At 42.6% G+C, this 14146-nt stretch overlaps 2 protein-coding genes across 5 annotated transcripts in view; one reads left to right on the forward strand and one right to left on the reverse strand.

Moving 5' to 3' along the window:
- LOC147029311 (uncharacterized) overlaps positions 1 to 14146 on the forward strand; it is a 55937-nt gene that overhangs the window by 20935 nt on the left and 20856 nt on the right. The window lies entirely within an intron of this gene.
- The window catches only part of LOC147029312 (integrin beta-6-like), a 137987-nt gene that overhangs the window by 10523 nt on the left and 113318 nt on the right, over positions 1 to 14146 (reverse strand). For both annotated transcript variants that reach the window (XM_085872270.1, XM_085872269.1), the window contains 3 exons: positions 13192 to 13283; positions 12873 to 12992; positions 2717 to 2883 (listed from right to left, as the gene is read on the reverse strand). In XM_085872270.1, coding sequence (XP_085728396.1) covers positions 2717 to 2883; positions 12873 to 12992; positions 13192 to 13283 — 379 coding nt within the window. The remainder of the gene's footprint in view (positions 1 to 2716; positions 2884 to 12872; positions 12993 to 13191; positions 13284 to 14146) is intronic.

Below are 14146 nucleotides of genomic sequence, written 5' to 3' on the forward strand. Positions count from 1 at the left end.
GTGTGTGTGTGTGTAATGTGTGTGTGCGGTGATGCGTGTGTGTGTGTGTCATGTGTGTGTGTGTATAATATGTGTGTATGTCTGTGTGTGTGTGTGTGTGTGTGTGTGTGTGTGGCGTGTGCGTGTGTGTGTGTGTGTGTGTGTGTGTGTGTGTGTGTGTGTGTGTGTGTGTGTGTGTGTGTGTGTAATAATAATGTAATGTGTAATGTGTCATCAATAATAATAATGCGTAATACATGTATATATATGTGTGTATATAATATGCATATGTGTGTGTGTGTGTTAATAATAATAATAATGCGTATATGAATGTGTGTAATATTGTGTGTTAGTAATATGTATGTGTGTGTATGTGCGTGATGTGTATGTATAATGTACATGTGCAGTAATGTCAATAATGTGTATGTAATACGTAATGCGTAATAATAATAATAATAATAATATATGCGTATATAATAATAATATAATGTGTATATATGTCGCTGTAATATGTATGTGTGTGCATGTACGTAATAAATATGTGTATGGTAAATAATAATGAGATGCGTAATAATGTAATAATATGTGCGTGTATGCATGTATGACAATGTGTTATATGTATAATGTCGTAATCACGTAATGTGTGTCATAATGTAATAATGCGTATATATAATGTGTGTGTGCGTGATGGCGTAATGGCATTAATGTGTGTGTATGTGTGCATGTAGTGTAATGATAATAATGTATGTAATGCGTGATGCGTGTGTGTCAATGTGTGTGTCAAAATGTGTCGTCAATGTGTATATCGTATGTGCGTATGTAATAATGTGTACTGTGTAAGTATCTTCATCAATGCGTCAGTAACGTCATGCGTGTCATGTGTCAATAATGTGTAATCATGGCATATGCGTATAATGTGTATAATGTAATGTGCATGTATAATAATGTATGTGTGTGTAATGTGCGTATGCGTGATAAAATGTATGTAATGTGTGTGCATAAATGCGTCGTAGTATTATGTGTCATGTGTGTGTGTGTGTGTGTGTGTATGTGTGTGTATGCTCAATATCGCATGTGTAATGTCAGCGTGTCATATGTAATAATAATATGTAAGTATGTGTGTGTGTGTGTGTGTGTGTGTGTATAATACGTACATGTGCATAAGTATATGTGTGTGTGTGTGTGTGTGTGCGTGATAACGTGTGTGCGTGATATATAATGTGTGTGTGTGTGCGTATGCGTGTGTGTGTGTACATGATGCATATATATATCATGTATATCGATATGCATATATGTGTGTGTGTGTCGTGATGCGTATGTGTGTGTGTGTGTGTGCGTGATGGTATATGTGTGTGTGTGTGTGTGTGTGCGTGATGGTAAATAAAAATATATATATATATATATATATACATATGCATATATATATATATATATATACATATGCATATATATATATATATATATATATATATATAATACATATATATATAATACATACATATATATATATATGCATATATGTATATACATATATGTATATATATATATATATATATATAATATATATATGGCATATATATATATATATATATATATATATATATATACATATATATCTATATATATGGCATATATATATATGCATATATATATATATATATATATATAATATATATACATATGTATATATATATATATATATATATATATATATATATATATATATATACATATATATATACATGAAGAAGAATTCTCAGTCAGAGAGATTGTTGATGAAGATCAGAAATAGCACTGGGCCCAGAACACTGCCTTGGGGCTCTCACCTATGGAACAGCATCATGCTATGGGGATGCTTTTCAGCAGCAGGGACTGGGAGATTTGTAAGGATAGAGGGAACAATGAATGGAGCCAAATCCAGGCAAATCCTTGAGGAGAACCTGCTTCAGAGTGTAAAACGCCTCAGACTGCGACAAAGATTTACATTCATTCAACAGGACAATGACCCTAAGCATATAGCCAAAGCAACACTGGAATGGCTTCAGAACAAGAATGTGAAAGCCCTTGAGTGGCCCAGCCAAAGCCCAGACTTGAATCCCATTGAGAATCTGTGGAAAGACCTGAAGAATGCTGTTCATCAACGCTCCCCAACGACGGAGCTTGAGCAAATCTACAAGGAAGAATGGGAGAAAATCTCCAAATCCATATGTGCAAAACTGATACAGACATACCCAAGAAGACTCGAAGCTGTAATCGATACCAAAGGAGCTTCTACAAAGTATCAATTCAGGGGGTTGAATACTTATGGATGCAAGACATTTCAGGTTTTCATTTTTGTCATTATGGGGTGTTTTGTGTAAATCGGTGATACAAAAAAAAAAAAAACTTGAATTGTAATCCATTTTAAATTCAGGCTTTAACACAACAAAATGTGGCAGAAGTTGAGGGTTGTAAATACTTTCTGAAGGCACCGTATATTATATGATGTTTTAAGATCCCACCTTGCTGCACGGAGTTTCGACCAAATCCTTTCTGGGGTCCAAAAAGACCCCAGTTGGTAAGATCAGGTTGTAAAAAATGGCGGTAGGATTCGGGTTAAGTTCACTTCCTTGTGATAAAGGCCATTATTGGGAATCTTTTGATTGGATATACAGGTGAACATAAAATATAAGTATTACTGGATGTTTAATGATGTGACAACATTGTTTAAATGCCGATATCGATACAGTGTGCTTACCATCTCCCAACGAGCCCGCGATCGGTCCTCTTCAAATTTTGCAAATTCACGACGATCGTGGAAAGTAACGAGCATCTTCCAGAGCAGCAAAACAATGAGGCCGATCACCACAACTCCCACAACAAGTCCCACCACAATTGGCATCACTGCTTGGGATTTGGGACACCCTGAGAACAATGAGGAAGAAGGATCAGGATCATTGTTACCGATGGCACCTGAAATAATTTCTCGAAATCAAAGATGAGAAGGCAATCTTTATCACCTTTTTTTTTTTTTTTTTTTTTTTTGTATACCTTGGTCGAGGCTCGTATGAGAGCGAACACACAACTCACAGCAAGGAGGCATGAGACAAGAGGGGCGGGAGTGGAAGGGACAAAACATTGGGGAACAGACACAGGTGAACTGTGGAAGGGAGAGGGATGGGGATGGGACGGGGAACATGGCGAGGGGAAGATGGACATTAAAGGGACTTTCAGGAAGGAAAGCAGGAGAATTGAAGGAAGTGGGCTTGGGTGGATTATCGGGGGTAGAAAAGATCGAGGATTTGGATGGGGGAAGATAAGAGGTGGTGGTGAACAGCTGTTTTGAAAGCCTGGAGGGAAGAATGGGAAAGAATAGAGTGAGGAAGTTTATTCCAAAGGCGGGAAAAAAGAGGAATGAAAGAGTGAAGATGAGCAGTGATTCGTGATTTTGGTAGTTTTACCAGAAGGGGGTTGTTGGCGGACCTTGAGCGCCCTGTGGAAATGTGGTTGGGACAAATCACAGAGAGAGCAGGGGGGCAAGGCTGGAGAGGAGTCGGTAGAAGACAGAAAGACCACCGACCAACCTGCGGTGATTGAGTGAGAGGCCCAAAGACTCAGCTTCATTGCGGGAGATGCCGATGATCTTAAATGCCCTGGTTTCGACAGCGTGAAGTCGAGAAAGGTGGGAGGCAGGAGCACCAGCCCAGAGGGGAGAGCAGTACTCCATCAGGCTACGGACAAAAGCTTTGTAAGTGGTCAGGAGCTCAAGAGGGCCGAGGAAGGACTTAGCACGACGGAGGATTCCCAGTCGGCGACTGGCTTTTGAGGCAAGGTTGGAAATGTGACTTTCCCAGGAAAGGTCATGGCAGATAGTGAGACCTAGAAGCTTGAAAGAAAAGACTTCTTCCAGAGGATTGTTGAGAAAGTGGATGGGGGGTTTTGTAAACGGTCCTTTCGAAGAGACATAGTGAGAGTGTGAGATTTGTCTGGATTGAAAGACATGTTCCACGTGTTGGACCAGTTTGTGATTTTATCCAGATCTGCAGTGAGCGAAGAAGCTGCTGCTTGCCGGTCTGAGGGATGACAGATGGTACGGCAGAGGGTGGAGTCATCGGCAAAGAGAAATAGAGGATTTTCCAGAGAGTCCGAGAGATCATTGATGAAAACCAGAAAAAGAACAGGGCCCAGAACGCTACCTTGAGGAACTCCAGCCTGCACAGGAAGAGGGGATGAAAGAACTCCATTTAGGGCCACACGTTGACTGCGACAGGAGAGGAAGTCTGCGAGCCATGAGTGGAGATGGCCTTGAATACCATGGGAAGAGAGTTTGGTGAGTAGGGCAGGGTGCCAGACTGTGTCAAAAGCACGTGATATGTCCAGGGATACGGCTCGGATTTCCTGTCTGGCATTGAGGACCTCCATCCAATGATGGGAGAGCAGTAGCAGCATATCTAGGGTAGAGTGACCTGGTCTGAAACCAAATTGATGATTGGAAATCAAGCCATTGGAGAAGAGGAAGGATTTCATGTCTGAAGCGATGATGGATTCCATAACCTTGCTGATGATTGGGAGAAGGCTGATTGGTCTATAGTTACAGGGATCTGTTTTTGCACCTTTATGCAGGGCAGTGATGTTAGCAGATTTCCAAGCAGATGGCAGATGACCTTGGGAAAATGAGAGGGTGAATAGAACAGAGAGAGGGTGAGCAAGAGCAGAAGAGCAGGCTTTGAGGACACGTGGGCTGATGCCGTCTGGACCGGTTGCAGAATCTGACTCGAGGTTTGAAAGCAAGCTCTCCACCTTGTCAGGAGAAAAGGATACAGAGTCCAGGGACAGTTGGGTGCGACTGGGTAAAGTGGGTAGAGATAGTGATGGGTTTGGGACACAAGATTTAGCTGCAAACACCGAGTTTAGACATTCAGCTTTATCACGTGTGGAATCAGCAGTGCGGCCATTTGAGGTAAGGGAGGGGATGGAGGGGGAACATACACCAGAAACAGATTTGATTAAACGCCACCAGGATTTTGAGGAGGGAGAGAGGTTTGAGAGTTCAGACTTGAGATGAGAAAGATGTTGTTTTCTGGCTCTCCTGAGGGTAGCTACACACTTGTTCCGAGCTTTGTGGAAAGAACTGAGATTGCCCTCAGTTGGGTTTGCTTTCCATGAGGCAAAGGCAAGTTGTTTCAGGACAACTGCCTCGCCACAAGCTTCAGTAAACCAAGGGCGGGAAGAAGGGTAAGACAACTGAACACAAGAGGGGATAAATCTGTGCATGAGGGAGAGCAAGTTTCTTTGAAAGAATTCCCAGGATGAGTTGATGTTTGAGAAAGTAGTGATAGGAGACCAGTCTGTAAGTTTGATGGCTGCTCGGAGACCCTGCCAGTCGGCTTGAGTGAAATGCCAGACTCGACGGCGGTGAGGTGGTTCTCTGATAACAGCCAGAGAGATGTCCACTTTAACAAGGACGTGGTCAGAAGAACCAATTGGAGCGAAGGAAGAGCAGCAGATATTGTCAGGGAAATTTGTCAAAATCAGATCCAGAAGAGATGGAGTACCATTGGTTGAGATCCGGGTTGGGAAGTTGACCGATTGAGTCAGTCCCAATGAGTCACAGAAAGCTTTTGCTGATGTCCCATGGCAGGTGAGAGAGGTACCCACACCTAGCCAACTGGCGTGATGACAATTGAAGTCGCCACATAAGAGGAAGAGAGAGTTTGGATGAGAAGATAGAAGATGGTCCATGTTTTCGGAGAGTGAGGTGTAGATGGAGTCATCACTGTTCGGTGGACGGTACAGTACACATATAAACATGAGGTGGGAGTGGAGGGGAAGCCGAAGCCAGAGGTCTTCCTGGGGGTGTGGGGGAGTGAGAGCAGTGCAGGGAGAGTGAGGAATAGAGTCTTTGATGAAGAGAGCAACACCTCCACCAGGACGAGGCTCAGGTCTGTCATACCGTAAGAGGGAGTAACCAGGGAGAGATACTTGGGAGTCAGACACGTCTTGGGAGAGGAAAGTTTCTGTTAGGCAGATAATGTCTGGTTTGTCAGTGGCAACCTGCATGGAAAGATCTGAAAGGTGAAAACCTCAGTTGTAACGTTGTCCTACATGAGGTTCTTGCAAAGACTTTGTTTTTGTAAGGAGCTGCAGGATGACATCATAACCCAGGTTCTAATAATTAATCTACAGAAGAATGTGAGCTTTGGCTTCAATGAGATTATTTATTGGAACAAGAAAGAAGAAATACTTGCTAGTTGAAATGATATCTTACATCCACCTCCAAACATTCAACTGGAACGTCATTATCTGTTCATTAATTTTGTCTGGAGACTGCGGCTGCTGGTTTTCACCATTGCCGGGACACGGCTGAACTGCTGATGCAGTGCCTCCTGCTGTTTTCTGGCAGGAATTTGTGATTTGTGCACAGTGCCGGCGATAGGTCACCTACTCTTCGCGAAGGACACCGTGGGATCTTTAACGTCAATGAACCAATGCCGGCAGATAGGATTCTCCTTTAACGTCCATCGGGGGGACGGCACGTCCATCGGGGGGATGGCATACACATTGATGAATCGCCCTGCCTGTGAAACACCAGGATGATGGTTTAAAGCTGGGTCGGGATTTGATGCTCTACCCCTCACAGATTCCTCGTACATAGTCCTCCTTGTCCACCCTTAGTGCACGTACAGTTTCATGCCTCAGCTCGCTGAACAGCTCAGCTCTGCCATTCAGCCTGGCCCTCCGATTCTGGTCAATGGTATCCAGTGTCTCTTGAGAGATAAAATTCTTCTTCACCCTCCAGTGAGTTCCAAGACATCTACCGGCAACATCAAGGATGGTGGTCTTGAAGGCACTCCATAACTTCAGGATCCCCCAAAGCACGCAGACCCCACAAATCCACAATTAGCCTGCTCGCAAACTCCTCAGCTACCCTCTCATCCTTGAGCTTGCCAACATCCAACCAAGGCTGGGATGGTCCCATTCTCCTGAATTTAAGCCGCAACTTAAGAGTTGCTACAACAATACAGTGGTCAGTATTGACGAACTGAGCACTCTGGTAGACCCTGCAGTCATGGATCATCCTCCAATGACCATCAATGAGCACATGGTCATTCTCCTTTGCCACACCACCAGCGTTGGAATACCAAGTCCAGCGATGAGCTTGTGGACCCTGAAACCCTGAACCGGCCACCCCAAGTCCATGCCTTTTTGCAAAGTCAAGGAACTTCGTGCTATTCCGGTTCACAGTTCCAGACCCATGGGGACCAACACACGTCTCATTACCATCCCTATCAGTTCCAGTCGATGCATTGAAATCCCCCAAGACTAGAAGTGTATCTCGCCTGGGGCAGTGATCAACCACAGACTCGAGTGTGGCGTAGAATGTGTCCTTCACAGTGAGATCACTCGCCTCAGTCGGAGCAAAAATAGAGACCAGGGAAATGACACCTAAGGAGTGAGGAATCCATAGTCTCATAATTCGCTCGTTGACCGGTGTTACCTCAACTATCATTGGGGCGAGCTAATTGGACACAGCTACAGCAACTCCTTGGGAATGGTAATCATCAGAGCAACCAGACCAATAGTAGGTGTAACCACCCACTATGATCTCACTGCAATCCGGTCTCTGAACCTTAGAGAGAGCTGCAATCCCGATGTCCAAACGCTTGAGCTCAGATGATAACAGAGACAGGTGATCTTCCTCTCTTAGGGATAGGACATTCCAGGCACCCACCCGAAGGGACCGCCTCAGGTTAACCCAAGGAGACCGCCGTCTGGTGGACGACACCTCAGCATCACTCTGACACTCTCTCCCACAATCTGACCCAGGAATGTTACCCCGTGGTTTCCCTCCTATCATTAAACATTGGGGGTCCCGAAGGCTTTGCCCCAATCCTGTTATCCGGTGAGCTGCCCAGCGAAGGGAAACTGCACTCGAGTTGCTCCCACAAAGTGGGTTTTCAGTGTTTTTTGTGCTTTTCATATGTTTTGCGGAACGAAGGGTTTTACCATGGCCGGAGTGCAAATCCTGCCACCAACCTCCTAATAAGAAGCAACCCAACTGCAGGAGGACGTCCGCAGACACAGTTGGGTACTAGATATGGATGGCCGTTGGCTCACAAGGAGCTCCTCCGCCCTTTGACAGGTTTTGTTTTTCATCCTGCTGGGTGTCCATATCATACACCCTCCTCACCAGGAAACCTGGTGGGGGAGACAGTTTATTCACCGACAACCCGACCATGGAACAGGTTAGTACAGGTTTACATGGTACCTGCAGCAAGTCACAGATCTGACCTGACCTGACCTGACAATAACTATCTGACACATCTATGACATATATTACTCCACCCAATATAACATGTTACATCTATTACACCACCCCATATCACAAACATCTATTACACCACCCTACATAACACCTTCCATCTATGACACCACCCTATATAACACGTTACATCTATTACACCACCCCATATAACAAACATCTATTACACCACCCTACATAACACCTTCCATCTATGACACCACCCTATATAACACGTTACATCTATTACACCACCCCATATAACAAACATCTATTACACCACCCTACATAACACTTTCCATCTATGACACCACCCTATATAACACGTTACATCTATTACACCACCCCATATAACAAACATCTATTACACCACCCTACATAACACTTTCCATCTATGACACCACCCTATATAACACGTTACATCTATTACACCACCCATATCACAAACATCTATTACACCACCCTACATAACACTTTCCATCTATGACACCACCCTATATAACACGTTACATCTATTACACCACCAGAAATAAGACGTTACATCTTTTACACCACCCTATCTAACACATTACTTTGTAATTCGTGCTCGGTTTGTTTCTTGTATGACATCAATAAAAACAGTTAGTTTCCTGTTTGAAACGACTGTCAGTTTTGTTTCATTGCTGGGCAGGTAAACAGAGTAAAAAAACAAGCTCAAATGAGCGAAGATCCTCGTCCTCTTAGTGATGACATCATAGTTATCAGTTATGTATCAGGTTTGCGGTAAATGATCTCTAATGCCCTATTTGATTCCATCTGAAGTATTGAAAAAGCTTCCGTTGTTTCGGAGATAATTGTTTATGCGATTTCTATTGCGATATTATGACGTTATAACTTTTTTCTTGGAAGAATTTCCTCAATCTGAGATGGTTACTGTCTGCGTGTGAGCTTTCTGCATGAATATGTCAAGTTTCAAGACGTTCTGATGAAAACTCTTGGTTGTGAAACAAAAAATTCCAGAAAATAGTAATGACATCATAAAACGAATATGAGGTCATTGTGATGCATCAGATTTGCGTCAAATCATCTGTGAAAATGCCCCGTTTGATTCCCGCAAACATAATTCAAAAACCTTCCCTAGTTTCGGAGATAATGGTATCGGCGATTTCCATCAGCGGTGATATTATGACGTCATAACTTTTTTTCTCGGAAGAATTTTCTAAATCGGAGATTGTTTCTGCCTGCGCATGAACTTTATGCACTTTTCACGAAGATCCGATGAAAACTGGACTGTGAAACAAAAAATGTGAAAAATAGGAATGACGTCATAAAAACGGATATGACGTCATAATGATGAATTATTTGTGCGTTAAATTATCTCTGCTAATGCCCCGTTCCATTCCAGCAAACAGAATTCAAAAAGCTTTCCTAGTTTCAGAGATAATTTTTGGGGGCGATTTCCATCAGCGGAGACATTATGACGTCATAACTTTTTTCCTTTGATGAATTTTCACAATCGGAGATGGTTACTGTCTGCGCGGGGTATTTTTAAATATATATGCCAAGTTTCAGGAAGTTTCGATGAAAACTGTAGGCTGTGAAACAAACTAGTTTCAGAGATAATGGTATCGGCGATTTCCATTAGCGGCGATATTATGACGTTAACTTTTTTTCTAGGAAGAATTTCCAAAATCGGAGATGGTGACTGCCTGCGCGTGGGCTTTCTGCATATACATGGCAAGTTTCACGAAGATCCGATGAAAACTCTGGGTTGTGAAATAAAAAATGTCAAAAATAGGAATGATGTCATAAAATTGATACGACGTCATAGTGATGTATCATATGTGCGGTAATTCATCTCTACTAATGCTCTGTTCGATTCCCACAAACAGAATTCCAAAAGCTTGCCTAGTTTGAGATATTTTTTTAGGCGATTTCCATTAGCGGAGATATTTTGACGTTATAACTTTTTTCTAAGAGGAATTTTCAAAATTGGAGATGGTTACTGTCTGCGCAGGGAATGTTTACATATATATGCCAAGTTTCAGGAAGTTTCGATGAAAACTGTTGGCTGTGAAACAAATGAAACCAAAAAATGTCAAAAAATAGGAATGACGTCATAAAAACTGATATGACGTCATAGTAATGTATCATATGTGCGGTAATTCATCTCTGCTAATGCCCTGTTCGATTCCCGCAAACAGAATTCAAAAAGCTTGCCAAGTTTCGGAGATAATTTTTTTGGCGATTTCCATTAGCGGAGATATTTTGACGTCATAACTTTTTTCTTGGAGGAATTTTCAAAATCGGAGATAGTTACTGTCTTCGCAGGGTATTTTTACATATATATGCCAAGTTTCAGGAAGTTTCGATGAAAACTGGAGGCTGTGAAACAAAAAAGTCCACAAGACCAACAATGTGAGTAAGACTTAGAGATCCTCCACGAGGATCTAAAAATATGATGTCACTCCTCTGTATGCTTATGTTCGATCAGGATGAATTCAGATCCAAAGTATCGTTAAACTACAGGTTTGTTTTCCAATTATTGTTCAACATATAACATTCCATTTAAATAAGTTGTTCCTGTTGTTTGTGAACGGACGGACACAGACAGACAGACAGACAGACGGACGGACATGAACCAATTGCTCAATCTGCAATTTTTGCTTTGCGTGTGCGGAGTCGAGTGAAGAGTTGTTCTAATTGTGCAGATATTTATTTTCACAGAGAACACCAGGTATCTAAGGCACGACACAAACGGAGGAAATGATTGCTTCATTGGTACAGCTCGGCAGCCTTTCTAACTCAAAGCCAGATCGTTGGCAGAAACTGAATGGGTGTTTGATACTGGAGCAGGTGGGAGAGAATGGCAGACTTTGGCCTCGAGTTTCCAACGGGATGTATCAAAACGCTGGGCATCTGAATGTAGTCCGATGCTGGCCCTTTAGGTCTGAGTCGACGTAGTAGTAGTAGTAGGGTATCTTAGGCCCATCCCGCACAGGCACCCAGAGAGTATGAGATCGCTGTGATGACAACCCTCACAGTGTCGACTGGGAACTGTGTGCACTCACAACGAACAGGCCACGCAGGAAGTCACAAACGTGCGTCCCAGCGCGAGTGTGGCTCACCCACACAAGTTCGAGGTGATCGGAGTGCATAGATCGTATTGGCTCCTTACATTGACTGGCTCCATGCAATGAATGACTGACTATATGCACCCATAAATGGCAATCAGTAATCCTACCAATTAGGAACTTCAGAGCTTTGTACTCCTTTCTTGTAATTTCAGAGCTTGCATCCTCTGCAGAGTACAAGCACTCCCGACATACATATATATATATATATATATATATATATATATATATATATATATATATATATATATATATATATATATATATATATATATATATATATATATTTCCTACCTACTTGCACAGCCTACAGCAAAACTAATAACACCCCATCCTCCATAATCATCAGCCACACTGCCCCTCCACCCGCACAACTCTCCCCCATCACGACAATCATATCCGAAGGCCGTCCTGTTTTCAGCGTGACCAAACATAAAACAAAACAATTGAGTTCGCGAAACGTGGTTGATAGGAAGACACAGTTATATCGAACTGCTAATTGATTGTGCGTGCAACGTGAATGGTGTTCCTCGGGAAACTGTAAAAGTGATGGACACCCTGACATTTGTCTTTCAACGCACCGGAGGATACACAGACGATTCAAACATGGAAAGTTGATATCGTAAGACCGAAGCCCAAGTGAAAGTGAAAGTTACAATTTTCTGCTCTGATGTCGCTTTTGTTACCTTCACATCAGCTATTCCACATTGCACCTTTTAGGGAAGATAATGGTAACCTTTCAAATGTAATGGTGGGGCTTTGTAGTGAGGATACATTCATGTGCCATCCTCGCAACAGAACGTCGGTGCTGCTGAAGCAGTTTCCTGGCTAAGGTGGCAATCCTCGACGGGTCGCCTATCTGACACATGGCAGGAATTTGTCATTCGTTTCGGGTGCCGGCAACAGATTGCCTACTCCTCACGAAGGATACTGTGGGATCTTTAACGTCCACCACCAACTAATGTTGGCAGACAGGACACTCCGTTTAACGTCCATCTGAGAGATGCGCACACATTGATGCCTCGTGATGCCTGTGAAACACCCGGATGACTGTTTATAGCTGGGCTGAGATTCCAATCCAGGTTAGACAGCTTTGATTGTTGTGCTCATACTTCTCGGCAAAGTGAGGATACTGAACTGACTTCCCAGAATTTGTGGATAAAAATCTGGTTCTCGGCAGCAGCATGAAGGATTTTGATTCGAAAGTACTGGAAGCTGAGTAGGTTTCATGAGAACCGCTTTGTTGTTGTTGGATTGTCGATTCTTGAAAAACTACCTAGGTTGCTAATCACATCCATGGATAGGATATTCTGCCTGGTTTGGTACGCATGCGATGCCAGCGGACACTTTGTGTTTGACGTAAATGCTGAGGAGCCACTTATGATTGATATAATGCAACGTTACTTGTGAACAGGTAAAGTGACCCAAATCCCTGAATCATAATAAGATGAACAGAAAGACAACATAGCGACATGCTGAGTCGAGACAAAATCACTCACCAGAACCTTTCAGGGCACTCAGGAAAATCGCGCCAGAGTCGTCATTGCCATAAGTAAAGTTGACAAGGCAACCTTCTGAATTCATGTAAGTGCACAATGATATGTCATTGTGAGGTAACTCTGAAAAACAAAACGGTTCATGATGTTGGTAAAGTATGTTTCTCAGAAGTAATCCGCAAGGAAATAATTGTAGATTTGCAGAGAGAACTTGACTTGCAAAGTTGAATTGAAAAGGGATTGTTACTCTGTAAGAAAACTTGTCAGGTCGTCATTAATTTGTAAACTGAATCGGATTTCAATCCGTGGGAAACCGACTCACCTGAGAGATGTTTCACCAGATGTCCACCACACTCTTGAGTACAGTTGGCATTGGAATTCCCATCAACGTGGTAGAGACATTCCACACAAGTCCTGTCACAGAAGCCACAAAAAATGTGCAGTCTTATTGAACAAGCATCTTTAAAAGCATATCGTCGTCGGATACTGCCCGTGTGAGACCCAGGTGTGATTGCGATACCAACGGAATATCGGCACAAATAACATCAGCAAAATCCCCCACCCACCCATTCCTTTCATGTTCTTCCAGTGATGTCGCTGAATGTGGCAGGCTGAGTCAAAGTTCAAATCTGAGTGGTGGTTCTGTTCATAAAGGGCCATCTATTTATTACATATACAAATATAACCCCTCCCACCCCCTATCCCACCCAACATTCCATTTCAATCCCTTCCTGTCTGAACTACGCAGAGTGTAAGTCCTCTCAATGTACATTATTACAAACCCTTCACCCAAACCCAAACATTAACATCATCTCCATGCTTTTATACTGCAAGAGCATCTTCTACATTTTATTGAGTCTCTTCTACAATTTTTGAAAAAAAATTCTGATTAAAAAGCAGGAGTATTAGGGCGTAGGTGTAAGAAAGGAATTTTAACTTTTGAGAAAAATATTGAGGAAAAAGAAATAAAATCACGAATTGAGCAAAATAATTTGTCAAAAATGGATATTCAGTATTTTAAAAACCAAACTACATAATAAATAGTGACAAATAGCAATGAATGTAACATGCAAACACGAGCCTGGTGTTGGCGCAGTGGCTCGGGCAGCGGCTTGGGATCCAAAAGGTCCTGAGTTCAAGCCCCGTTGGGACACTGAATTAATATATGTGTGTGTGTGTGTGTGTGTGTGTGTGTGTGTGTGTGTGTGTGTGTGTGTGTGTGTGTGTGTGTGTGTGTGTGTGTGTGTGTGTGTGTGTGTATATATATATATATATAT

Source organism: Eptatretus burgeri, chromosome 3, assembly GCF_056783735.1.
Source record: "Eptatretus burgeri isolate ZD-2024b chromosome 3, Ebu_testis_v1, whole genome shotgun sequence".
NCBI lineage: Eukaryota > Metazoa > Chordata > Myxini > Myxiniformes > Myxinidae > Eptatretus > Eptatretus burgeri.